The 27,360-nt window shown below is 35.4% G+C and overlaps 2 protein-coding genes across 12 annotated transcripts in view; both read right to left on the bottom strand.

Annotated features, from left to right (window-relative positions):
- LOC125679297 (brain tumor protein-like) overlaps positions 1-2,349 on the bottom strand; it is a 93,998-nt gene extending 91,649 nt beyond the window's left edge. For all 11 annotated transcript variants that reach the window (XR_008800044.1, XR_008800042.1, XR_008800041.1 and 8 more), the window contains exon 1: positions 2,188-2,349. The gene's annotated coding sequence lies outside the window, so the exon portion shown is untranslated. The remainder of the gene's footprint in view (positions 1-2,187) is intronic.
- A 14,441-nt stretch (positions 2,350-16,790) lies between these two features.
- Positions 16,791-27,360, bottom strand: part of LOC125679308 (exosome complex component RRP43-like) — a 41,969-nt gene continuing 31,399 nt past the window's right edge. Inside the window, exons 6-11 of the mRNA XM_048918437.2 lie at positions 23,101-23,206; positions 22,943-22,988; positions 19,232-19,328; positions 17,378-17,498; positions 17,055-17,158; positions 16,791-16,937 (exon numbers count right to left, since the gene is read on the bottom strand). Coding sequence (XP_048774394.1) covers positions 16,825-16,937; positions 17,055-17,158; positions 17,378-17,498; positions 19,232-19,328; positions 22,943-22,988; positions 23,101-23,206 — 587 coding nt within the window. The 3' untranslated portion in view covers positions 16,791-16,824. The remainder of the gene's footprint in view (positions 16,938-17,054; positions 17,159-17,377; positions 17,499-19,231; positions 19,329-22,942; positions 22,989-23,100; positions 23,207-27,360) is intronic.

Below are 27,360 nucleotides of genomic sequence, written 5' to 3' on the forward strand. Positions count from 1 at the left end.
TTCAAAATTTACAGTTATTCTTTTTTAGTTAAGAATAAAATATCCTATGGTTTAAAGTAAAGTTTCTTGTTTATTTTTTCAACATGACCAGTTGGACTAGTAAATCGACATTTTACCCGACCAGACCTATCTGACATTTAGTAGACTCAGTCGGTCGGACGTGCCTTAGTGTCATACCCCTGAGTTCTTTTAATTTTATCTGTCGAACTCTAAAGTATGGTTGTACCGAACATCAGGCAGTGCTATATATTTTGTCTAAACCTGAAACATATCACCTGTTTCATTATCAAAAATCTGAATGACTTGAGAATCATAGCATTCAATTTTATAAATATGATGTCAAGTCTTCACGAAAACATTTAAAACTTGCTGGCCAGTCGGACCAGTAAACTGTCTGAATTTACTGGCCCCCTAAATTTTCATATCTTTATGATATCACATGTACATTATGGAATGCATTGCAAAATTGTACAATTAATTTACTGTAACTATGGTTATTACTCATCTTCATATCCACCCTAAGACATCCTTTCTGTCGATACCAGAAAAACAACACTGTACACGGTATTTTCTCTTTCTTCACCCGCAAACAACAATAAATTCTATAAACTATAGAAATTGCATACATTCTATAAACTATAGAAATTGCATACATTCTATAAACTATAGAAATTGCATACAATCAGAGATAACTGCAATTGTCGAAATTCATTTTAATTGGATAATGCAATAAAGCAGCAATTACCAGTGTGCAGTGCAATACAGAACGCAGCCATTTTTGTTGTTTCAACAAGTTGTTCGTTTAATATTCACATGATCAACGTACAAGTTATCTTGACATTTACAAGTATAGTTACCGTTTTTTACGAAATTAACAAACCACGATGTCCAAACACTTACTCTGTGCTATTTTTTTAATTTATTTTTATTTAGATGGTAAATTTAAGCAAACAAGACGTTTAGAGTACATCTTAATCCAACATTATGTTTAATGTGACTTACAAAAAAGTCTACAAACCTATCGGACTTCTTCACTTTTCACTGACCCGACCGTAAAATTCACTGGCCTCGGTCTTCGGACCACTGAGTTTTCGTGAAGACTGTGACGTATGTGGAAATTTTTAATTCAACAAAAACAGCAATGCAAATTTCATACAATCCACTGGAGAAAGACAAAAATCAGTAGTTTTTTTTAAAAGAGGAACAGCTGATATTTAGACCTCAATTGCATGTAGTAAAATTATCTTAAATACAAAATAGACAGTAAAGTCTATTCAGAATGTGTAATTCATCATTACTGACCATGTGCTGGGGAAAGAGCCACAGATCAAGTTTAATTTATCAGTATGAACATCCTATGCAGCTACAATATAAACATCCTTCCTGACAGGAAAAATATTTCCTGTTCTTATTAAGTGGTACTGAATCTTTGTATCCTGCTTACAAAAATGCAGCCATGCATAACATGTCTGATAAACAGTCATTTCAATCATCTTTGACCTTGACCTTTATTTTGCAGCAAGATATCTCGTCATTCATTCGTTGTAGATCTACACAAATGTTTTTTCTAAATATATATTTTATATTTAAATCTGCACAATGTCATTTTTACATAGGAAAAAGTTCCCATAAAGCAAACAAACGATTATTACCAATAGTCACTACATCTGGAATGTTTTGGCGACCAAGCTTGCAAATGTCGACACATGCGCACAAGAAAAATACCTGCACAGCTGAACATATACACTGGTATACCGAGGGAAAAATCCACAACAATGTAAGGCTTACTTAACATTAGAAAAATAAAATATCTAATGTTTGTCTTAAGATACCTATATTCCATCTGGACATGTTTTTTTCTGCTGCATAGGCCTACCTTCGTTAAACAAAATCTGCGCCCCAGACGTCATCCATGTACAGTATTGCCTCGTGGGGGTCACGAGATATTTCCCAGGCAGCTCAACAAAGCAAACAAATGTTGCAAGTCGAGTTTTTCATAAGAAAAAAAAATAAATTACACAGAATGGATCATACTGTTTACCAGAGTGGACTGATGAGGGGGGCGTCTCCATAGCAAACTTTGTACCCTCGTCCTTGCAAACTGCATGTGGTACATAACGAAAGTGCGAACTTAAATCAGCAATTACGTCTGTCAAGAAGGAAAATAATAAATATATATATACTTACTTGGAATGTGTTGATACACTGGCACTTGTTTAAGCTCTTAAAACTGTCGAGTTTAGCTCGTATATCAGAAAATATGCCATTTAGGTTGAGGACCTTCCCGCCATGTATCGTCCGTTTCACACGAACCGCAGAACATAATGAAATGTGGTACTGCGCATGTCCTAATTTATGGCGGGAGTTCTAGCGAGTTTTTCTGGGAGGAAAAAAAAGATAGAAAATGCATACACGTCGCGCACGGTACTGGTGTTACTTTCATGCATGCATAAGAAAATGCTTCCGCTGTGTTTACACAGATGCATATTTTGTGGATTATTAAAGTCTTATACATCAATGGCAAGGAAAATATATAAATAATGACAATAGCTTATATAAAATATAATTTACACGCATTTCATGATCAGCAATAACGGAGATTTTGTCCCAAATAACGTAAAAATTGGTGTATGATTGTGACATCCTTATCTAAAATACTTTAAACATTGAGTTCATGAATTAATATAGCGACCTTGAAAATGGCAAAGACAGTGGCGTCCAGTGTTTGTAGATGGACTGCAAATGCAAATCATCATGACCAGTAGCATGCCTAATGCAGGAGGAAGTTGACTATCCTTGTTACATTTATAATGTACATATAATTATCGGGGTGGAGCGCAGTGTTTGCCAGTATTATATAATTCTGAGTACATATATAGCCATGAAGTAGATTGATTTTATCGGTGTCCAGTGAAATGTCCTTATTCTACAAAAGCGCGCTTTTTAAACAATTCTACCATTCTATGTCTTATTCCTAAGCATTATTCCAACGCGAATATTTTAATGAATATAACTTACAGAAAGTACATAAAATTTACTATATAGCTTTAATGTTCAAATAAATGTCCCATGTGATTTTGTTGCGCAGTGACGCGACGTCAATGTACATCACCTACCTCTAGCTAAACGTAAAATGTTGCTATTATTTTTTTTAAATGATCTAAATTAAAATGATTTTTAAAACCAGTATACAAGGTATTTAAGCTATAGCATGTGTATCTCATAGATATGTTTTACTCTGGTACATGTACTTTAATTGGCTTTATCAAATGACAATTATACAGACTACATTTTGTTGCATGTACTACTGTATTTATGCATATAAAAATTCAGCATTGAACAAATACACTTACGGTGTGTAAAACGTTGCAATATTATACAAATCTTGATTTATATACGAAACTCTTTAATCAAATTCGATAATCTTGTTATTCATATGCGAAAATTTTAATTATATTCGATAATCTTAATATTTATATGCGAAAATTTTGATTTACATTCGATAATCTTGTTATTTATTTACATTTGGTAAACTTGTTATTTATATTCGATATAATATTTGATTCGTATTTGATAATGTTGATGTACACGTGCTAAATGTACGCATGGATTTAGTCATATTGATTGTAGGTGAAATGCATAATTTCAAAAATTAGTAAAAGAATTGGCTTCATTGACCATGACCTGACCTCGGGTATCTTAAATTTAACTAGAGGAGCTACTCTGCTAAAATCAAATTTTAATAAATATACAGCACTACCAGCCGTGAGACATTTGACATGAATTGAATAGTTGACCTTGCCCTAATATGCTGAATAAACCCAGTAGCTATGTCGAAGCTTGAGTGGCTGCCCTGTAATCCCTCATAGGCTGCTTAGCTATCTAGATTAACAAGAGCGAGACAAAGAATATTTATTAGTTGTAATCAGAAACAGGATGCAAATACTTATATGGCGGAAAGGGTCGCATGCAAATATTTGTGGGAAACTGCGGAGGCGGCCAGTTTGACGACCAACGTAGGGGCAACACAGGGGGCCCTATGTGGACATAGGTGCCTGGACCTGAACGGGTGATCACGTTCTAAGGGGGAAGAGATCTCTGCGCATCTCACTTGTCTCCTGCGTGCTACCTGGTTTAAACAGCAAGTACAGAGCAAACTGTGGGCCCTCCTACAGTTTCCAACATGCACCAGCCTGTAGCATCCCCTCCCTTAGTAGGAGGTGGATATTGTACAGCTATGAACTAGCTGAGAGCCCCAGGATATAAACTTTACCAACTTATTCAAGAAATTACTATTTTCTATGAATATCCACTGACCCTTGACCTACTTAAGTGGTAATCTGGAGGGTACACATTAAATGCCTGCCCCCTACTTTAGTAGCAGGTGGGAGGAGAGCCTGTTTTGGCGCAGAAGTGCCTATGATACTAATGTGGGTCGGTCAGGAAGTACATGCGCCATTGTTTCCTTACTCTAAAGAGTCATGTGAGCACAGGCACCAGAACGGTGATATATAGCGTGTTAGATTTTATGTACCCCTCCCCCATTCCAATGAAAGAAAGATATATACATATGTCACAAATTAAATGAATTGAATGTCAAAATCGTGTTAGAGTATCAGTGACGTGTTGAACAACCTCAGTTATATTCATGACCCAGGTGATCTCTGGCGGGTGTGAGCGATTGCCCCTGGAATATTTCGCCCACATGTGTTGGTACTCCAGAAGAGTAGAGGAAGCCTCTCTTTCTCTATATAGTAGAGTAAAATACAGTTTTTGGTATATGAATATTAAGCAGGCGCGGTTCCAGAAATTTTTTCCAGGGGGTCGAACCTTTTCACAAAATCGAACCCATGATACAATGTTCAACCCTTTATTTTCCAACTCTCGAAGGAAACGCTCTATATAACCACTGCACCACACGAGAGACCTTATTGTCGTGTATTGATGTTTTCTGGTAGGAAGTGTTATTTAGCTAAAGAGACTTGACTGAAATAATCTTCGTTTTCCTTGCCTGATAAATGATTGTACAATTTCCTTTTGGTCAATTTCTAATGAATGGTGAAGATGAATTAGTGCAAGTCCAGTCAATCTGTCCTCTTGCATAGTACTGCGCATATAATTCTTGATGCGTCTTAATCCAGAAAAGGATCTTTCGGCCTCTCATGTTGTAATAGGTAAAATACATCCAATGTGAAGAAGAATTTTCATGTTCGGGAAAACGTCCCCATCTACAAAGTTGAAAAGATTGAGCAGAATGCAGAGCTTGTCTGAAGTTTCTTTGCTCATGTTAACACAATAACGTCTCCAATCTCTGAGTTCTTTCTCCAAGTCCTTTACAGAAAGACAAGGCAGGTCGCTCCCCCATATTATTAGTTCTGAGGCAAGTTTGGACAATTCCTCGTGTGAAATATTTGTCACATTGACAGGCAACAAAGAGCATATCGAATATGCCGCCAGATCTTCTTTCTGAAACCTCGTATTTAATTCACTGAGGAAAAAGTCCAGAAATGGAATGACCACGACAGATCTATAATAATCTCTTGGATTACTTGTGGAGACATTTTTTCTGTGTTGCTGCTTGGAGCAAACCCTTGGGGTTTTAATCACTATATCAAGGTCGTCTGCAATTTGTTTTGCATCTTCAAAGCAAGGCTCCAATTCGGAATCTACCGCTCTACGAATTTCTTTGATCCTATCCACGTGTTCCTCAATTAACTTACTTGCAGTGAAAATGTCAATATCTATTTTCTGAAGTTTGAGAGTCAAAGGCTTTATTGAATCTAGGACATACCTTACAAACACAAATGTTATCAACACAGAGAAGGACGTCGTCGAAGCCAGAAGCCCCTGTGCGATCACTTTAGTTTGTCTATCCCAAGGCCAGTCTTCACTGGTACTTTCATCAAGGTTTTGATTGAGAATGTGCTGCAGACATTTGATGACAAACTTGTACATAGTGTAGAACACATCAAAGCAGATATGACGCTCAACCCACCTAGTCTTACAGAGTCCAACTAGTTTCTTTCTGGAAAAATCTACAGACCCATCATTTTCTATAATAGTCTCAAGAAACCCTTGTCGTTTAGGGGAACTGTCAAAGAAAATAAACACTGAATTAAGAACATCTATCATATTCCTCACAAGGGGTAATTTGCAGGCTGAAACGATGCTCAGATTCAATACATGACTCCGACAGTGAATGTACAAAGCTAATTAGTTTAGAGACTTGATTCGTCCCTGACACCCCCGTTTTTCCGATGTCATTGCTGCTGCACCATCGTATGCTTGCCCTAGCATGTTCTCAATCAGAATTGCAAGCAAGCGGAGGATTTCAATAAGTTTATCAGCAATTGCTTCCCCAGTAGTTCTGCCTATATTTGCAAAGTCAAGAAATTCCTCCTTAATGATGGCAGGGTGTTCTCTAGTATCTAGAAATCTGAGACACAAGACTAAAACTTCTTTGTTAGCGTACTTGTCAGTTACCTCATCGGCTATGATGGAATAAAAACCCCTCCCTTGTAAATCCTTCAAAATGTTACCTGTGATGTGATTTCCAATGAGTTGAATAACCTCATTCTGAATGTTTTTGCTGGTATATAAGGCATTCTTTTTTGCTTTTTGTAGATGAGACCAGAGCTGCTCATCATGCTTTGCCAACAGCTGCAATATTGCCAGGAAATTACCTTTATTTGAGGAATCACTTGTGGTATCATCTCTGTGTCCTCGGAGAGGAATATTTTGTTTCCCACAAAGAATGATCGCGTCTACTATTTTCTCAAGCAACTTTATGTTGTGCTGATACTGTGCCAGATTTTGCTGATTGAGTTTATACGGAAGAGACGAAGATGGCACTTCGGATGTCATCTTGGTTGTGTGATAAACAGATTTGGCACTCTTGTGGTGTTCTGAATTTTGATGCTTTAAAAGGGCAGGTGTTTTTCCAAGGGCTTTCTTATACGCAGTAAAAGGTTGCGTAACAAATGTATTTTGATGTTAGACATCTGACAGGGGGAACATGACACAAAACTTACACAGACCGCCATTTAACAGTTTGCTGAAGGTCAACCATGAAAACTGATTCATCCAAGAAGATTGAAATGATAAAGTCTTTTTGAGTTCACCCGTATTCGTTGTTTGAGCACGACCTGTTTTTAACTTGGCGACATCGTCTGGCAAGGGTTGATTCTGAATATAACTTATCTTTTCAGCTGAGGACATTGTGTTCAACTTTATTGCACCTGTTACAATTTTACCAAGATCAGAAAAATCCGAATCGTCAAAAGATGTTTTATATTTATCATGTTCTGTTGTCTTAATAAATTCATTGTCATCAGATTTAATATCCGTCTTTTCATTTTGTGAGTCCATGGTGATTTCCGTGGTATCATCTGAATAAATACAAAATTTTGACTTTTTATGGGCAAGCTCCTTCATTTCATTGGATTCAGTAGGTAAAACTGGGAAACAAACTACAAAATGATTTGGTGACCAATTGTTTGGGTTGCTATTTTCAGTGTGTGACCACATGATGTAGATGGGGGAACCCTGATGTACCTTTTCATCTGAAAATGGCTTTATTTCTTGATGAAGAAAATGTCTGTTTACAGCAACATTTTGTATTGTTGGATAAATGCTATATATTGGAGGATTCAAGGCAATTGCCGTTGCAAAAAAATGAATCAAAGAACAATATTCCCCTGATTTGATTGAATTTAGAGTTTCATTCTGAATCGACTTGAGAAAATTCCCCGGTACAAGTGATCTGTCCGATACTGACGTCTCCACAACATATATTGTACACTTGTGGGATGAGAACACATCTTGTCGTAAGTTGCCTGTGACGCATATTTTCTCGAATTTTTTACAAGTTCTAATACGGTCATGACACGAAGTTCGATATGTCTCTCTTCATGACCAAAAATGGTTTTAGAGAAGCAATTGCCATCCCCGTACACTTTCACAGGACAAATATCTACTGGGCCATGCATCTTCTGGATAAAGCGCCTCGGCAATTTTGTCCAGATTACCATCTCTGGGCAATATATCGGATCTCATTACACTCAGATCATAGGTGTAGTCTTTCTTGCAACTTGCGTATCCTAAAGATACATTGAGCTGCAAGGCTTGCCAGCCTTTTGCTGCTGCTTTCAGTAAAGAGGCATGTAAAAGATCAAAATCCCTTTCATCTATGATATCTTTTGCATCTATTACTAAGCAAGTATTAAAATTGGAAGGAAATGATAATCGGATTACTGTGAGAGTCTGAAGCAGAGGTATACTAAAGCCGATGACCTTATGACGATGCAGTAGCATAATGACAAGATTATGACGTCAATCACTCGTAATAGGATATTAAACAAATTGTTCCTGTTTAGATTCGTATAGAAACTCGAATAACATTTGTGATTTGATTCTAACCTTATAATGACATTACAATACTAAGAAAGTTAATTCAGAAATATTTATAATATAATAACAGTCAACTCATTTTTCTTATAAATCGTTATATTGTAAATTTTTTTTATATTTGCAAATTCCAGGGGGGGGGGGGGGGGGGGTCCGGACCCCCTCCTCCGACCCCACCCCCTTCTAGATCCGCTCATGTTCAGATTTCTCGCATATAAATCAAAATGTTCGCATATAGATATCAAGGTTATCGAATACAAATAAAGATTTTCGCATATGAATAACAAGATTATTGAATAAAAATAGCATATAAATCAAAATGTGTATAAACGCACCGTTTTACACGCCATATACACTACCATTCAAACTTTCATATAATATAAGGGACGAGATCAAACGTTCAACGTCTGACAAAAAAAAATCTAAATTCACATAGTTTTCACGAGATCACCCCCTCAAAACTAAATATGATATATATTGAAACTAATCGATTCACAAGTAAAACATGCGAGTATAAATAACACTCTGTATACCTTTTCTACTGTTTATTCACAAAGAAAGTGAACATTAAAACGTTAAAATGTAATATTATTTGGAGGTTTTTACTCTCACTTCAACTCACCGTGGTTATTATTATTGTTATTTCATTAATTCATAAAGCGCAAAATTACATATACTTTCTATGCTCTGGTTGTTGTTTTTCCACTAGAGCGTGATCGACGTCGGGTAACAGAAACGTACGGGAGTTTTTAAATAACCAGCCCCCCCCCCCTTCCGCATAACTATTTGAATTTAGATTTTTATCCCATATCGATCTTTTGATCCCGCCCCTAATCGACCGCCTCCAGGCTGGTAATAAGTTTTGATTTAGTAAATAAGCCATAAGTGCTCATATAATGTACACTGTACGAAATTAATCTCGTAGCTTTTTTTCCTAAAAATATGGAAAGGTTTGAATTTATGATTAAACCATTTTTCACTTGCATGACGACCCCCCCACCCCCTTCCCAACAAAAAATCGATTTTAAAAGCTACAATCTATAATAGTTTTAAAAAGACTTTTGTTATTTCATTATGGATTTCAGAAAGTGGATGAGAAAAAGAAAGTATCACAAAGGGGAAGGCTTGAATACTATATAGATATATGAAACTCCAAAAACGCCGAGAAGGCTAGCATTGTAGAATAAAATCAAAACTATCAATCAGACTGAATATAAACAAACATCAGAGGTGGTGAGAAAGTTCAGAGCGAAACGGGCTAAATGTGAGAGAAAGAAACACAAATAAAATATAGAAATTCATTAAAACATACAACTAGCCATGCATCCTAGAAAAAAACAAAACTGATTTTTTTTATTGTGTTCAAATTTCTCAGAGATCATTCATAAGAATTGCAAGCCTTATATCATGGGATGGTTACCTGTAAAATGCGAAACGAAATCGAAATGAAACGAAATCTACCGAAGCGAAACGAAACCTTTCGAAACGGGTACCCTTATTTCATACGACATGCTTGCTGCTGTAGGCACGGTGAAATAAATACAGTACGTATACTTTGGAGTATTTCTAAGAATTCATAATTTTTATGAATGTACACTATACACGTACAAAGATTTATTTTGAATTTTTAAACGATAAATCATGCATGTGCTTTAATTATGATGTTACAGCTTGGAGATAATGAATTTGTTTAAAATGTGACGTTGCTTTCGTGATTATTTTGCCACAATTTATTATAGGATTAAACATTCTTTCTGAAGAATTTATCGATGTGTAAACTCCGGACATTTTACTCACAAACTGAATAAAAGTGCGAAGCACTTTTATGTTAAGTTTGTGAGTAAAATGTCCATAGTTTACACATCGATAAATTCTTCAAAAAGAATGTTTGATTCTTATAATTTCAATTCATTCACTTTATTAACAATTGCAAAAATTTAAATAGTTTCCCCGCACTATGTTATTTGTTTTCAGGCGTGTATGAATACATTGCGTTTTCGGATTTATTGATGTATAAACTCTTGTTCAGTTTTATTTTTGTCCAATCAAAACAATTGTAATAGATAACATTGGAATTATGACGTTATAAGCGTAACGTAAAGTGACACCAGTACCGTGCGCTTAGTGATAGCATGAGTGGATCTAGAGGTGGAGTATGGACTCAACACCTTTAATATGGACTTATGGAATAGATTTTTAATATATTCATTTTTTCTAATTGCCTAAAAAGGGCATTTTTAAGGAGAATTTATACATGGTATACATAAAATTTCTGAAAGCCAAGACATAGTTTTGTTTTGTTTATAATTTATACGTTTTTTTTTTTTTGTCGCATACATACAAATATACATACATAGATATACTACTCTCTAGAACTGATTCACTCATTCTATAATAGAAATATTAAACCTGTGGTTACTTGCTGTACACACACACAAAAAAAGGTAGTTGGTAAAAAACAAATCAGGACTTCAAAATATTCTGAAAAAGAATTCCCCAAATATAAAAAGCTGGATTGTACCACACTGGGATATTCTGAAAATTGCTTTTTATATATGGGGGATTCTGACTAATCTTCACATAGAAAAGCCAAGAATTTAAAACATCCTTCCAAAATCCATTGTTTCCTTTACGTAAGCATTACCAAAAAAAAAAAAACTATCTCCAAATTCGTATAATTTCTTTAAGATGTCATTTCCATCGACTTCCATGGTTTAAAAGACTTCGTAAGCCTCTTAACTTCGGGGATGTAATAAAGTTGTTTATATTTACCATTTTCACACCCCTGATAGACAGTCTTGTGTTATCACAGACCTCTTGACTTTATCTGTAATAGAAATTCATAGGAATCCATAGAGTATATTACAGAAATATGAAATTTTCTCCCTTTTTGGAGTAGGAAGTGATATGAACAAAGTATTTAATTTCAGAATCAGCAGAGGTTTAATGATAGTAATTTAACTAATAGGAGTAAGAATTCTTCTTTTCCACTGCTCAATAAGTACAGTTTTGGAATTTAGAGTCCAAAGTTTATGTCATCAATTCAATTAAGATCAACAGAAAATCGAATACCTCATAGATTAAAGGTTGTTGATCCACAATCCAATTTCCATCTTGTATGGTAATGAAAAACTTGATCTGAATTTTTTAAGAACTAATCCAGATGATTTTTGTTTAGACCAGAAAAGTTAGAGAAAAATACTGTGGTATCTAAAGCTTCAAATAGGGAACCATCAAGGGCTAGCGAAGTATCATCTGCATATTGCGATATTGTATATGTTCTGTGTTTTCTACACATATGTCGTTGATATTTTTGTTTTGTTTCATTAATATTGCAAGAATTTCAGCACATATCAGAAACAAATATAGTGCAATAGGACCTCCTTGTCTACACCCACTCCTATGTCAAACTGTCCACTCTGTAAAATTGAGGCTATGAAATTTGTGTTTAAAATCTTTATCTATTGAATAAAGTGTTCCCCAAAACCAAAATACTTTTAAAAACTTTATAGATGAAAGACTATGACATTGATTAGTACTAGAATGATTGATTGATTTTATATTGTTTAAAGTCTCTCTCGAGAATTTTTCACTCATGTGGAGATGTCACCATTGCCGATGAAGGGCTGCAAAATTTAGGCCTATGCACGGCGCTTACGGCCTCTGAGCAGGAGGGGATCTTTATCATGCCACACCTGCTGTGACACGGGGCTTTGATTTTTGCGGCCTCGTCCAAAGTACCGCCCCATTTGGTCACCTCTTACGACAAGTAAGGGGTACTGAGGACCTATTCTAACCCGAATCCCCACGGGATGACTAGTACTAAAAGACCTGAGATACTGTTGCATTCAGTGTATGACATAATATAGATAAATCGAGTATTCTCCCCTATATATCTCCCTTTTAAAACCCAGACTGTGTATCAGATATTATATATAATCCAAAGCTTGTTTGATTCTGAAGCTAAGACAACCTGATATGAGCTTGTATAGTACATTTAAGAGTGTAACTGGTCGCCTGTTTTTCAATAATTGTCTGAGTTTATCACCTTTACACTAGGTAAACGAAATAATTCCAAGTCTTTGTGAAATAGGAAGTTCTCTCTTTTAAGGAATATGCAATTGATGACTCTTACAACATAATTTTTAATATCACTCCAAATTCTTTTTAAAGAATTCAGCCATGTATCCATCACTTCCAGGATATTTATTGTTTTTCACATTTTTTAATACATTAAGAACCTCTTCTACAATGTTACTCTCCAAACTTAGCAGAAATGTAAATGGAAATGATGATTTCCAAATCTACATCAACTAAATTTGAATCATTATTAACTTATAAAGTTTCATAATATTTCTTAACATTATCCAATCTTTCTGATTGTATATTGTTTCAGTACCCTCTAATTGAATTTTTAAATAGTTTTCTTTAAATAATTCCGAGATTCTGAATCACTAAAGTATTTTGAAGGTTTCCCCCCTTCCTCTATCCAACGGGCACGAGACCTTAGCATGTGACCTTGTAGCTATTCTTTTCGGATATTTTCAAGAGCGGTTCTATTCTCATATATACTTACTTACTTAATCCTCTTCTCATATATAGCAAATTAAAATCAATAAAAGATTCTGATTCTAAAGCCTCAATTTCACCCAGTGGTTCTTTTTCTTTGTTGTCCTCTTCCTTTTCTTACTACTGACAAACAAGCTGATGGTTCAGAGGTTTCATCAGTCTCGTTTAAAGTCAGCATTTCGCAAATTCTATGGTCGTTATAACAATCTAGTTTGCTAATACAGCCTATCATTCGGTCAAATGCTGGCTGACTTGTTTCATACCGATTGTTAGGCCGTTCTTGGCACAAAGATTTTGACCACGGATAATTCTGTTTACCTGATCAAGAAATAGGGCTCACGGCGGGTGTGACCGGTCGACAGGGGATGCTTACTCCTCCTAGACACATGATCTCACCTCTGGTATATCCAGCGGTTCGTGTTTGCCCAACTCTCTATTTTGTATTTCTTATAGGAGTCGTGAGATTGATCACTGTTCGTTATCTTTACCTTTCATTTAACCATCGAGCTTGTATCTCTGCTGGTGGACAGTCTGTCCCAAAGGATACTTGTCGCTTGATATATATGATCTTTCATGAATATAAACAATAACGAGACAATACTGGCTGACAAGTATTAAAAGTGTCACTCTGTGGAGTCTATAAGGGACACAGGTTCTCACAGATTGGTTGGTGTCCCTCGGATTATCCTTCGTGATATCAAAGATATGTCACATGTACAATCGTCAGATTGTCAGCTTTGGTACAGAAACCAAAATTCTTATACCCAAATTAAAGACTGTTATGTTCTCTTAAGAGATATTTTTCATGATTTCTTTTCAGATCCCATGTGCTCCATCTCAATATGTTCTGTAAAACTTGTGATATAATGATCACTAGAAATTCATTTAGTAGTAACCGGACGAAGTTTCTGTACCAAAACTTTTGAAAATTCAACTTGTAAATCTTCTAACATTGTAGACATCTACGCCATTAAGTGTAACCTACGTGTTCTCGTTCTTCGTCTTCTTTAAATTATAGTCCAGCTAAACATGTCGTTACTGGTGATGTCGATATAGTTGAAAACGAGGACTTCAAATCACTTATTCTAAAAGGTCCTAAATACAGAGAACCCCGGTCTTTTAATTGGCGACATAACTTCATTTCTATTATAAATTCTGTCGAAGATTTTGCCAGACTATGGGCTAGATATGAAAAAGAACTTGATACATTGTCAGAATGCATTAAAAGTGCAAGAGGAATATTAAAATCCTGCATTAGGCACATTAAAGCAAAAGTACGTACCATCTATCCTTCTGTGTTTAGTAAACCAGAAGTGATAAAAGAATAAGATAGGTTACATGAAGAATATGTTTTGGTTCCAGCTGACAAAGCTTGTGATGGCATTGTCTTTGTAAGGCTCATTATTACAACTGTATTTTAAACGAACTTGGCATTAATTCCACTTTTGGTAATCGTACTTATACTCAAACTGCCCTTTCAAAAGATGAAATTCTTCAAAACCATGCTTCAATTTTAGACATATTTGATATCCTAGTCAATGCGTCGGATGAATATGAGTTACCGTACCTATACTGGATTCCCAAACTTCATAAAAAACCTTTACAAAGATACATTGCTGGATCTAGTAAGTGTTCTACCAAGCTATATTTGCTCCTCATGAAAATAGGAGAATCTTCAAACGTACTGTGCCACTACATATGCCAAAAGTGGTGTAAATCAAATGTGGATTCTAAACAAGAGGTCCATGGGCCACATCGCTCACCTGAGACACCTTGGCTCATATTTAAAGATTTTTCCTATTCGCATGTAAAACTTTGATCCCTATTGTGGCCCCAACCTACTCCCGGGGGCCACGATTTTTACAAAATTGAATCTGCACTGTCATGAAGCTTTCATATAAATGTAAACTTCCCTGGCCAGTGGTTTTTAAGAAGAAGACTTCTAATGATTTTTACTATATAATTACGCTAGAGTAATTGATCTCAGTACTCAGTCATTGTTTGTAGTAACCCTACTGCCGCTAGAGTAATTGATCTCAGTAGTCAGTTTGTAGTAACCCTACTGCTGCTAGAGTAATTGATCTCAGTACTCAGTTATTGTTTGTAGTAACCCTACTGCCGCTAAAGTAATTGATCTCAGTAGCCAATTAGTTGGTAGTAACCCTACTGCCGCTAGAGTAATTGATCTCAGTAGTCAGTTAGTTTGTAGTAACCCTACTGCCGCTAAAGTAATTGATCTCAGTAGTCAGTTAGTTTGTAGTAACCCTACTGCCGCTAGAGTAATTGATCTCAGTAGTCAGTTAGTTTGTAGTAACCCTACTGCCGCTAAAGTAAATGATCTCAGTAGTCAGCTAGTTTGTAGTAACCCTACTGCCGCTAAAGTAATTGATCTCATTACTCAGTCATTGTTTGTAGTAACCCTACTGCCGCTAGAGTAATTGATCTCAGTAGTCAGTTAGTTTGTAGTAACCCTACTGCTGCTAGAGTAATTGATCTCAGTAGTCGGTTAGTTTGTAGTAACCCTACTGCCGCTAGAGTAATTGATCTCATTACTCAGTCATTGTTTGTAGTAACCCTACTGCCGCTAGAGTAATTGATCTCAGTAGTCAGTTAGTTTGTAGTAACCCTACTGCCGCTAAAGTAATTGATCTCATTACTCAGTCATTGTTTGTAGTAACCCTACTGCCGCTAGAGTAATTGATCTCAGTAGTCAGCTAGTTTGTAGTAACCCTACTGCTGCTAGAGTAATTGATCTCAGTAGTCAGTTAGTTTGTAGTAACCCTACCGCCGCTAGAGTAATTGATCTCAGTAGTCAGTTAGTTTGTAGTAAACCTACTGCCGCTAGAGTAATTGATCTCAGTAGTCAGCTAGTTTGTAGTAACCCTACTGCTGCTAAAGTAATTGATCTCATTACTCAGGCATTGTTTGTAGTAACCCTACTGCCGCTGCCGCTAGAGTAATTGATCTCAGTAGTCAGTTAGTTTGTAGTAACCCTACTGCCGCTAGAGTAATTGATCTCATTACTCAGTCATTGTTTGTAGTAACCCTACTGCTGCTAGAGTAATTGATCTCAGTAGTCAGTTAGTTGGTAGTAACCCTACTGCTGCTAGAGTAATTGATCTCAGTAGTCAGTTAGTTTGTAGTAACCCTACTGCCGCTAAAGTAAATGATCTCAGTAGTCAGCTAGTTTGTAGTAACCCTACTGCCGCTAAAGTAATTGATCTCAGTAGTCAGCTAGTTTGTAGTAACCCTACTGCTGCTAGAGTAATTGATCTCAGTAGCCAATTAGTTGGTAGTAACCCTACTGCCGCTAGAGTAATTGATCTCAGTAGTCAGTTAGTTTGTAGTAACCCTACTGCCGCTAGAGTAATTGATCTCAGTAGTCAGTTAGTTTGTAGTAAACCTACTGCCGCTAGAGTAATTGATCTCAGTAGTCAGTCATTGTTTGTAGTAAAGCTACTGCTGCTAGAGTAATTGATCTCAGTACTCAGTTATTGTTTGTAGTTATTTACAGAAGACTGAAGAGCTGCTGAAGAACAAATTTCATTTGAATTATTCTGATTTAAAGTCATCACTTTGGTCAGTTTTTATTTTCTAAGTCAAGTTTTGATTTCTTTTTTATTCTATTAAATTAGAAAATGTATGTTATAAATTGCCATATTTTTGGTTGTCACGAATTCTTCTCCCAAGGTTTGTAACTTCTTTTCTAGTAGATTCAAATTAATGAAGTCCCCTCAAATTAATACTTTGCCCAATGTTTGAAAGTGTGAGATTTCAGTGGTGAGTGAAAAAACAACAACACAATTTCAGAAAAGTTCTTTGATTTGTATGAAGCTGCTTTATTTTCCACTACCTCTCAACACTGGATATTGTGTCATCTACCAGTCTTAACACCTCACTAGTCCGACTGAATGCTTGTCTGATACACAGGGACATCTGTTCATCTGTAAGAGGGGTACCACCTATAAGATAAAATTTGCACTTCAATGATATGTTTTATACATAAATTCCTATTTTATACCAGAAAAATCTGTCACAGTCACAATCGACATTCGAACAAGTATTGTAGTAGTACTCACCAGGCTTATGGACCATGCAGAGTTTACCATTTGCTGTGACAACAGTAAGCTGCCCTGTTGCTAAGTTTTCCTCTTCAGCAGTTGGATCAACAAATAGGATTTCACTTGAAATTAAAAATTATATAAATGATTTTAAATCTAATACTCTGCAAAAGGTTTTACAGGTAGCAAATGATATTTCAATGTGTACATTCTGCATCGTTATTTGTATAGGTTTAGACTACTCTCAGATGTTTTATGGAAATAAAAGCATACTTTTTAACTTAATATGTGTAGCTATTGGTCATCACTGGAGAAAATTCATAACAGGCTGTCCTACTTACTCATCAAATATAGCGTACGTGGAGGACACTGGACTACACTGCAACACTAGTGCAGTGGGTCGATCAGGGAAAGCCTCCACTTTGTCCGTGTCCTCATTTAGGCTCACTTCTGGTAAGGTTGCTTTGAATGAAAATAGAGAAAATATAGTGCCTAGTATGGACAGCATTTAAAAAAATATGGCCAGAATATAATAGATAATGCATGCACTGATTATCAACATGTCTAGTTCTGTAGATGTTAATGAGAATTTTTATATGATTATGTTTAACTTCTACAGGGAAGGAAAATGTTCTCTTTGGAAAATTCCAATACTTTCTATGAAGGAGAAGATTTGATACTTTCTATGAAGGAGAAGACTTGATACTTTCTATGAAGGAGAAAACTTGATACTTTCTATGAAGGAGAAGACTTGATATTGACTTGATACTTTCTCTGAAGGAGAAGACTTGATACTTTCTATGAAGGAGAAGACTTGATACTTGACTTGATACTTTCTATGAAGGAGAAGACTTGATGCTTTCTATGAAGGAGAAGACTTGATACTTTTTATGAAGGGAGAAGATTTGATACTTTCTATGAAGGAGAAGACTTGATGCTTTCTATGAAGGAGAAGACTTGATACTTTCTATGAAGGAGAAGATTTGATGCTTTCTATGAAGGAGAAGACTTGATACTTTCTATGAAGGAGAAGATTTGATACTTTCTATGAAGGAGAAAACTTGATGCTTTCTATGAAGGAGAAGACTTGATACTTTCTATGAAGGAGAAGACTTGATACTTTCTATGAAGGAGAAGACTTGATACTTTCTATGGTATGAGAAGATTTGATACTTTCTATGAAGGAGAAGACTTGATGCTTTCTATGAAGGAGAAGACTTGATACTTTCTATGAAGGAGAAGACTTGATACTTTCTATGAAGGAGAAGACTTGATGCTTTCTATGAAGGAGAAGACTTGATGCTTTCTATGAAGGAGAAGACTTGATACTTTCTATGAAGGAGAAGATTTGATACTTTCTATGAAGGAGAAGACTTGATACTTTCTATGGTATGAGAAGGCTCACTTATTTTAGCTATACAGTTACTGTATGTTTGCCAAACATAATATGCATTTTTTTCTAGAATTTCATTTTGTGAGAAAGGGGTGCATATTACACGATATATATACATGTACCATCATAGGGTTTTGAACCATATTATTTTTCAGGTGATTTCGTTATACCTCAATATTATTTGACCCACAGACATAGCCTTGTATATAGATACACTTTTTCTCGTTCACCTATATAAGGCCCTATTACATTGTAAATATTTAAAAGCAAAAATCAGTCTCTTAAACAAGATGTGTTTATGAAGCACCAATGTCCCCGTATGTTAGTAAAGTAATTTTGGCACCCAAAGAAAGGTTTTGTTACAAGGAATACACATGTATGTGAAATATGAAAGCCCTAGCACTAAGCATTCAAAAGCTATGGCCAAAGTTAAAATTTTCAAAACTAGGTCAACAAACAAAATCATTTGAAGCTGCAAGTTTTTGGGTCACATGGGGCTTTAATGAATGTTTGGATACAAGTATTAGTGGGGAATATGTTGGGATTTTTTAAAATATATTTTTGAGATGGCAATGCAAGAATACAATGATATAAGGCCTCAACCGTGCACTTTTTTTTCTGTGCTGAAAATTGAAGGTTTTTACAAGGGGTGGATTTGTAGCTCCCTGGTCTGTTTCAATATCTTCCTAGAGAGCTACAGTTCTGCAGCTATGTATGTTTTGGCCCACTAGTGAACATTTCTCATCATGTGATTCCCAAATAAAAGCTGTGAATAAAAGTTTGGTTTTCAAATTCTTCTTACTGTTATTTAGAGCTGCCAAAAGTGATAAAATACAAGCATCTGTGACATTGCCATCGTAATCCACACACACTACATCACAGTGCAAGGTCCATACCAGCTGAAAACAAAATGAATAAACAACACCTTCAATTCATATTCTTTTCACCTAGATTCTTCTTCTTAACATTTCTATAGTTGTCCATCAATAACTCTTTGCATGTAATTTGTTAGCTTGGCAATGTGATGTCACACTACATTTATAGTTCTATTTTCAGGATCATGTTTGCCATTTTGTAATTGGTAATGTCCCAGTGTTCCAGTCTTTTGTATTTCTCTGCTCTAAGAAATTCATAAACTTGCACCCGTCAAACTTTATATTTTTCAAATACAGCAAATGCATTGTAATAAGGGGGACATTTGAAAAGTTCTGAATATTGATGCTCCATTAAAAAGGTAATGTCTTTACTTTAAAAATGTTTACATTAATCATTCAAAATATATGTACCCTCCATTGACTTAGATATACTTTCTGAGTCTTTTTATCCATGTGGAAAATGCTGATCTGTATGCCACTTTAGGTATACCCTTCATACACTGGAAAATGACACTTCTGACAGCATGGCAAGTTTTAAATCACTGACCACACAGGGAAAATGACACTTCTGACAGCATGGCAAGTTTTAAATCACTGACCATGCAGGGAAAATGACACTTCTGACAGCATGGCAAGTTTTAAATCACTGACCACGCAGGGAAAATGACACTTCTGACAGCATGGCAAGTTTTAAATCACTGACCACGCAGGGAAAATGACACTTCTGACAGCATGGCAAGTTTTAAATCACTGACCACGCAGGGAAAATGACACTTCTGACAGCATGGCAAGTTTTAAATCACCGACCACACAGGGCTTTATTGATGATTGAATTTAACCAAACATCACATGGAGCTAAATCAGGACGAGAGTGTGAATGTAGCAAAACACCAATTCCATTCTCCTTCAAGTAGTCTGTTACAACAGACGATTTGTGTGCTGGTGTATTGTCATGGAGAATCTTGATCTCTATAGTACCAGTGGCTGGACAGGCAGTTTATAATGTTTAACTACCTTTATAGGACACTTTCAGTATAGAACTAACCAGTAAGACTTGTATATTCTGGAACCAGAACTTTGGCTATTGGACCTTTAGTGTAAAAAAAATAATGCAAACATCACTTTGTGAACAGATGCTTCTGAGTGCTATCTGAGACTTTAGTCAGTTTCTCTGATGCAAACTTTGTTATAATGCATTTAGTGTTGGGTTAAAAAATAAATCCAAGTTTCATCACCAGTAATGATCTCATTTAATCGCCGTTGATCACAGTCTTCATAATTGCTAAGTAACTGTGTGACCATTTCTACACTGACACATTTGTGCTCTTCTGCAAGGAAATGGAGGGCCCACCAAGCGCAAACTATCAGATGCTTTAATAGTTCTTTAAAGGACACATCTCGTGTTTTCAAAGTATACAGAATTATATGCATTTTGTCTTCCTTATGCTTATAGAAATTAATTGTAATAGTTCGTTCGCTGAAGTATTGCGATAATTAGCCACAATACGGACTTAAATCTAAGCCCCGATTTCAAAAAGCCTAGTTAATTAGATAGGTAGTCACGTGGTACAGTGACGTCATATGCGACCTTCGTCGATCAACTTGTTGTAAAAGTAGTGTTAGATATTTTTAAAAACTCGGGTTTTAGGGGCCTAATTTATTTACCATGGATAACATTTATTTCGATGTTGACAAATTTCCCGAGTCATATCTTTTAGCCACCAGTGCATACAAATAGCGACCCAAATGTAGCGAGAAAAGCGAGTATGAAATCTGCATAAATTTGCGAGTAAATAATGTTTACATCGGATCCCTGTTTAAACACAATTTGGTAATGCCATTTCTGTAAACAACTGTAATTAGCGTTGTTGCTTTTCTAAAATAAACAGTGCAATTATTATTAAATTTATTTTTGGAGAAGTTAGATAGGCCTAAATTATGATACGATTATGTATCATTGACAACTAGGCCTACTGTCACGGGTGCATTTCGAAAAAGAAAACAAAAATAATAATGATCAAACTTATTGTGAAAATCACAATACTTTTAAATTATTTTATTAAAGCAATTTTATTAGGCCTAATCATTATTTTTTGTTATCAACACGTTGTTACGTAGGAAGTGGGAGCGCGGCGTGCTGTTGTTGTAAACACGTACGCGTTCCTTAAAAAAAAAAAATGAAAGCATTATAATTCAATTCAAAGTCGGGAAATATTATATTTTATTATTTATAATTGAAAGTCCAATTATCTTTTATCTTTAAATTTCTTTTTTAAAACTACCAGTTGGTAGACACTGCTAGCAAAGTTCTGCTTATGTTGTTACAAGGTGAAGGTCAGTTGGTGCGAGTGTGTATTGAATTCGAGAGCAGAACGGAAAGCATATGCCGTAGGCCTATATGTTACAGTGCGTAGCTTCGATAGAACCACTTTCTCGCAGTTTATCTACGTATTTGTCCAAGTGCTTGTTAGAAAAAGGACATGGACAAATTCTACTGGGGGGTTTTTATGGCAAAGTCGTTGTGCCGACAAAAAATATTCACGTCGTCCCTCATACCTTCCTTCGAAAATTGATAAAAACACAGTCCAAATCCTCTCTACTGACAGCAAGTACACCCTTAAACGGCACAAAACACCCTAATGCAGTGTTATTTACAAGCTGTTAATGTGATAATTGTTTGTTTGTCAATTAAATCTAATCTGTTTATGAAATGGCTATCAACTGTTTTCAAATCTTCTCGCTCGAGGTCGCATATGACGTCACAGATAATGGCGCGTAAAATATCGAAGAAAATATGCATATCGCAAGATTTGAATTTCATCGCTTTCAAACTCGAAAACTACGCAAACTGTTTCATTTAAAACACATGTAAAGTAGTTTTAGGCATGAAATGAATTAATTTTGCTGAAAAAATTAAAAAGTTTAAAAACATGCGATGTGTCCTTTAAGAATGCTGAAAACAGCTGATGAATCAATGTTCATAATATTTGCAAGGTTTTCCACAGTATATCTTGCATCTTCAGCAATTGCAGTTTACTTGGCAATGATATCTTTTCCCTTATACACTGACAAAGGATGACCAGAACGAAGATTATCTTCAAGTCACTTTCTGGCCAATTTAAAACAATATGTCCACCTTAATACTGATGCATATGAAAGTGCTTGGTTTCTGTAAACTTTGTCCAAAACAGCTTTAACATCTGTTGGCGTGAACCCTAATCATGAGTGAACTTCGCAGTTGGCTCTTTGCTCAGTTGAAAAGTTGTTCTCTTTTTAACCTTTTTTTTTACATCAGTCTACCGATACATCTTGAATATGATGTATTATATCTTGAAAATATTACGTCATATTTGTCAGAAAATATTTTTGTTATGTCACAATTAAAGCGTATTCCTGACGTTTACATACATACCAAAAACATTACATTCTGATTTCTTCAACATTCTAATTTTAATAAGAAATATTCAGAACTTTTCAAATGTCCCTTGTATATAGTGTGGTGGAACTTAAAGCAACAAAATAAGACTAATGAGCAAGAACTTTAAATCAACTTTTTAAAATTAGCAATACTGCATCAATCAGTTTCTAAATAGTTTAATTTTATCAACATTCATAGATTACTTTATGCAAAAACTTACTCTTCCAGATATCACACATAATTTCTCAACATCTATACAATTTGAACTGAAAAAAAAGAAAGAAAATTAATACTTGTATTAAAATTAAAACATAATTTGTCATGATTTTTTTCAAGTTGAGAATTTAAAATACTAAACACACAAACACAAAGCCTTACTTTTTAATTACTTCAAGCATGAACTGACTCAGCACTTGTGCCTGTTCTCCAGGAGGCCCAGGACGAAATTGTGAGGAGCACATGGGAGATAACTCAACATTTGGCACTACCAAAGATAAAAAACACTATACTAATACATGAAAGACAACACTAAAATGATTAATAAACAAATAACTAATAGCATATAGTGTATTATCATTCATAAATATATATCTAAACATCGTTCTCACTTTGAGCGTAACACCCAGATTTTGTGATAAACATAAAGTACAGTGTACATTTCATTTGCATTTTAAAAACAGGAGTGTATATTTCATGCTGTCAATCACTTATATTTTGTGAATTTCATATACAAGTGTCTCACGATAACTTGAAGTCCAAGGGACCTTTATAAAACTTAAAGAGATTGAAGGTCAAGTCAAATCCAGAAATTAAAGGTCCAACCATTATGTTTAAGATTTTATAGTAACAAAAAAATCTCAAACTGAAGTTTGAGTTTTCTTTTATTTGAGCAGTCCAAATTTGAGTATAAAGTCTCAGACCTAAGTCCAAGTTTTGACAAGTTTCTTTTGAGAAACCCATGCCAGACTGCATATTTTCAACATCCTAAGGTTGTTTTGAAACATTTCCTTTCATATTTTTGCAAGTATAAATTGACTTGATTTTAACAACAAAGAACTTAATCTTGCATAAATAAAAGTATTTATCAAAGTTTATTTATTGAAGGCTAAAACAGACATACTGTATATGTACATATACAAGACAAATTTCTCATACCTAATGAAGTTTAACAGTCACTAACTACAGCAGCACGATCGGCACAATTTTCAGTCACTTTATACAAAGCATACATTCGTATAACTAACAATTCTCAAAATTATTTTCTCAAAATTACTGTCTCATTACAAATCCTCAATTTTATTCATAGTTGGATTATACAACGGCTGTTTGATATGTAATGTGTATTGTACCACAGCGCGATAATGCTTTGCATGATTTCGTGGATGATGATACTCTTGAATAGCTCTATCCAATACCTTTCCAACGGTATAAACATGAGCGTTCAACTCCACATAGTTTTAAACTTATAGTCATTTCAATAGAGCCAGTTGTTGACCACTGTTGTAAAAATGGTTGGGAAACAGGTTGAGAATACTGAAGAAATTAGAGCATATATAAAAGTTTGCACAAAACTCGGTTGCACAAAACTCGATCATTTGGTAATGCAGATTTTTACTGAATTGGGGGAAGTGTATGGGTCTGATAAGGTATCTTATGAGACAGTTCATAGGTGGAGAAAGAAATTTCTGACTGGCACAGAGTTGTCCGTCAAAGATGCAGCAAAATCTGGCCGACCCGTGACTGTAACAGGCAAGGCAAATGTCTCAAAAGTCAGGGAAATAATTTAAAGTAATGGCAAATACACAATTCGTGATATTGCCAAAGCTGTTTGCATATCGCTATCATGGGTGCATTTCATTTTGAAGCATATTTTGAAAGTACGAAAGATTTCTGACAGATGGATACTGCATATATTGACAGATGACCAAAAACAGGTACGAGTACAAATCGCTAAGCAATTGCTCAAAATGTTTCTCAAATTCAATCAAAGACAACTTGCAAACATTGTTATTGGTGACAAAACATTGGTTTACTATTTCGAATCAGTAGGAAAAATTGGAAACAAAATAAGGCTAACTAAACACGGTAGAAGGCCTGTAGTTGCCAAAAGAACAAAGAAGGTTCTTTATTGCATATTCTTCTCATGTGATGGTATAGCCATACAAATTCCGGTGCCGAAGGGCAAAAGTGTTACAGGTCAGCATTACCGAGATGTTATACTAAAAAAGCTCAAGAAATATTATCATAAACGACGCCCTGTGTCAGGATTTAGGCATTTTCATCTACTTCATAATAATGCTCCATCACATACATCTGAGCTTGTGAAGCAATCTTTGAAGTCGAAGAAGGTTACCGTCTTGCCACACCCACCATACTCTCCAGATCTAGCCCCATGCGACTTTTTCCTTTTTCCAAAACTTCAAAAGTTCTTATCTGGTTGTCGTTACAAGTCCCGACAGGCCCTTGGCTCAGCTATCAGTCAGTGCTTTATGGGTCTACCTAAATCAGCGTACCGTGACACATTTCAGAAATGGATTCAGAGATTGAAATTAAGTATTTCGAACCGCGGATAATACTTTGAAGGGATGTAATGTTCATTTCACTATTTGAGTCGAATGCTTTTGAGATATCATACAATACACATTACATATCGAACAGCCCTCGTATATAATGAAAACAAAGTACAGGTGCAGGGTTAAAACTGACCAATTAAACAATTAATTCTCCACCCAAAAAGAAAGCATCTAATTACTGTTATCCAGGTAAGGTCTACACAGAAATAATTACATACTTGATTGATGGTGTGTAAACTCTGCCACCACTTTGAGAGATTGAAATTGAAAAACATTGATTTTTTTTTTATGGGACCCAAATTTCATTTAGAGAGATCGAGAGTAAATTTGCATAGTTATATAGAGTGAAAAAATGGGACTGTAAATTCATTTTGAGAGATCTAGAACTTCCGAGAGATTGAAGTTTAAGCCATCAAGAGTCACTTATACAAGATCTTGATTTTTTTTTAACTTATCAGCCAGGTTATGATATTTTGGACTTATCAGTCAGGTTATGATATTTTGGACTTGTCAGCCAGTTTATGATATTTTGGACTTGTCAGCCAGGTTATGATATTTTGGACTTATCAGCCAGGTTATGATATTTTGGACTTGTCAGCCAGGTTATGATATTTTGGACTTATCAGTGAGGTTATGGGTTTTTTTTTTAACTTATCAGTCAGGTAATGATTTTTGGACTTATCAGCCAGGTTTATGATTTTTTTTTAACTTGTCAGCCAGAATATGATTTGGTTTTACTTAGCCAGGTTATGATTTTTGCAAAAGTTATTTGTTCTTCACTACTTATTTTTGATAAAATTTGGTTACCATCAATTTCTTCTACATACAAATTTAATCATAACTTTATTTTGCATCAAGGCAACTTTACAAATTTGTGCGAAAATGAAGTTCTTGTGAATAAAATGTTAATATTTACTGTTATATAAAACAGAAATGAATGTTCAGATTCATATATAGGTGAAACAATATGCTTCCTTCACAATACGATATGCATCGTAGGGTTTTCAACATGATATCTTATTAAACATGGTAAAAGGAACAAATGTCATGGTTTTTTTAAAATATTTATTTCACTTCAAATTATTCCAACTCTCAATGACAACATAAACTCTTTAAACTTAATTGTAATCATAACTGGAAATCGATATGATCAACTAGAATATCTTGAATAAAAATTGAAAAGAATGAGAAAATAAACTCTGTAAACTTCATTGGCATAAAAATTGACTAGAATAACTTGAATTACAAGTAAATTGATTGTATTTTTAATCCATTAATATTTTAAAAACAAATTTCACACAAAAAATCATCTGGAATAATGATATTGGACTTTAAGAATATAATCAAGAGCAACAGCAATTTCTGGAGACAACACTGCTCTTTGTGTGTTCACTATGTCTCCTGGAGACAACACTGCTCTTTGTGTGTTCACTATGTCTCCTGGAGACAACACTGCTCTTTGTGTTCACTATGTCTCCTGGAGACAACACTGCTCTTTGTGTGTTCACTATGTCTCCTGGAGACAACACTGCTCTTTGTGTTCACTATGTCTCCTGGAGACAACACTGCTCTTTGTGTGTTCACTATGTCTCCTGGAGACAACACTGCTCTTTGTGTTCACTATGTCTCCTGGAGACAACACTGCTCTTTGTGTGTTCACTATGTCTCCTGGAGACAACACTGCTCTTTGTGTTCACTATGTCTCCTGGAGACAACACTGCTCTTTGTGTGTTCACTATGTCTCCTGGAGACAACACTGCTCTTTGTGTTCACTATGTCTCCTGGAGACAACACTGCTCTTTGTGTGTTCACTATGTCTCCTGGAGACAACACTGCTCTTTGTGTTCACTATGTCTCCTGGAGACAACACTGCTCTTTGTGTGTTCACTATGTCTCCTGGAGACAACACTGCTCTTTGTGTTCACTATGTCTCCTGGAGACAACACTGCTCTTTGTGTGTTCACTATGTCTCCTGCGGTGAAGATAACAGTTTGCCCTCGAATATGAAAATGTACCAAATTGAATTTCATATTGTGTATTGAACTGACAAAAATATACCGCGATG

Source organism: Ostrea edulis, chromosome 2, assembly GCF_947568905.1.
Source record: "Ostrea edulis chromosome 2, xbOstEdul1.1, whole genome shotgun sequence".
Lineage (NCBI taxonomy): Eukaryota > Metazoa > Mollusca > Bivalvia > Ostreida > Ostreidae > Ostrea > Ostrea edulis.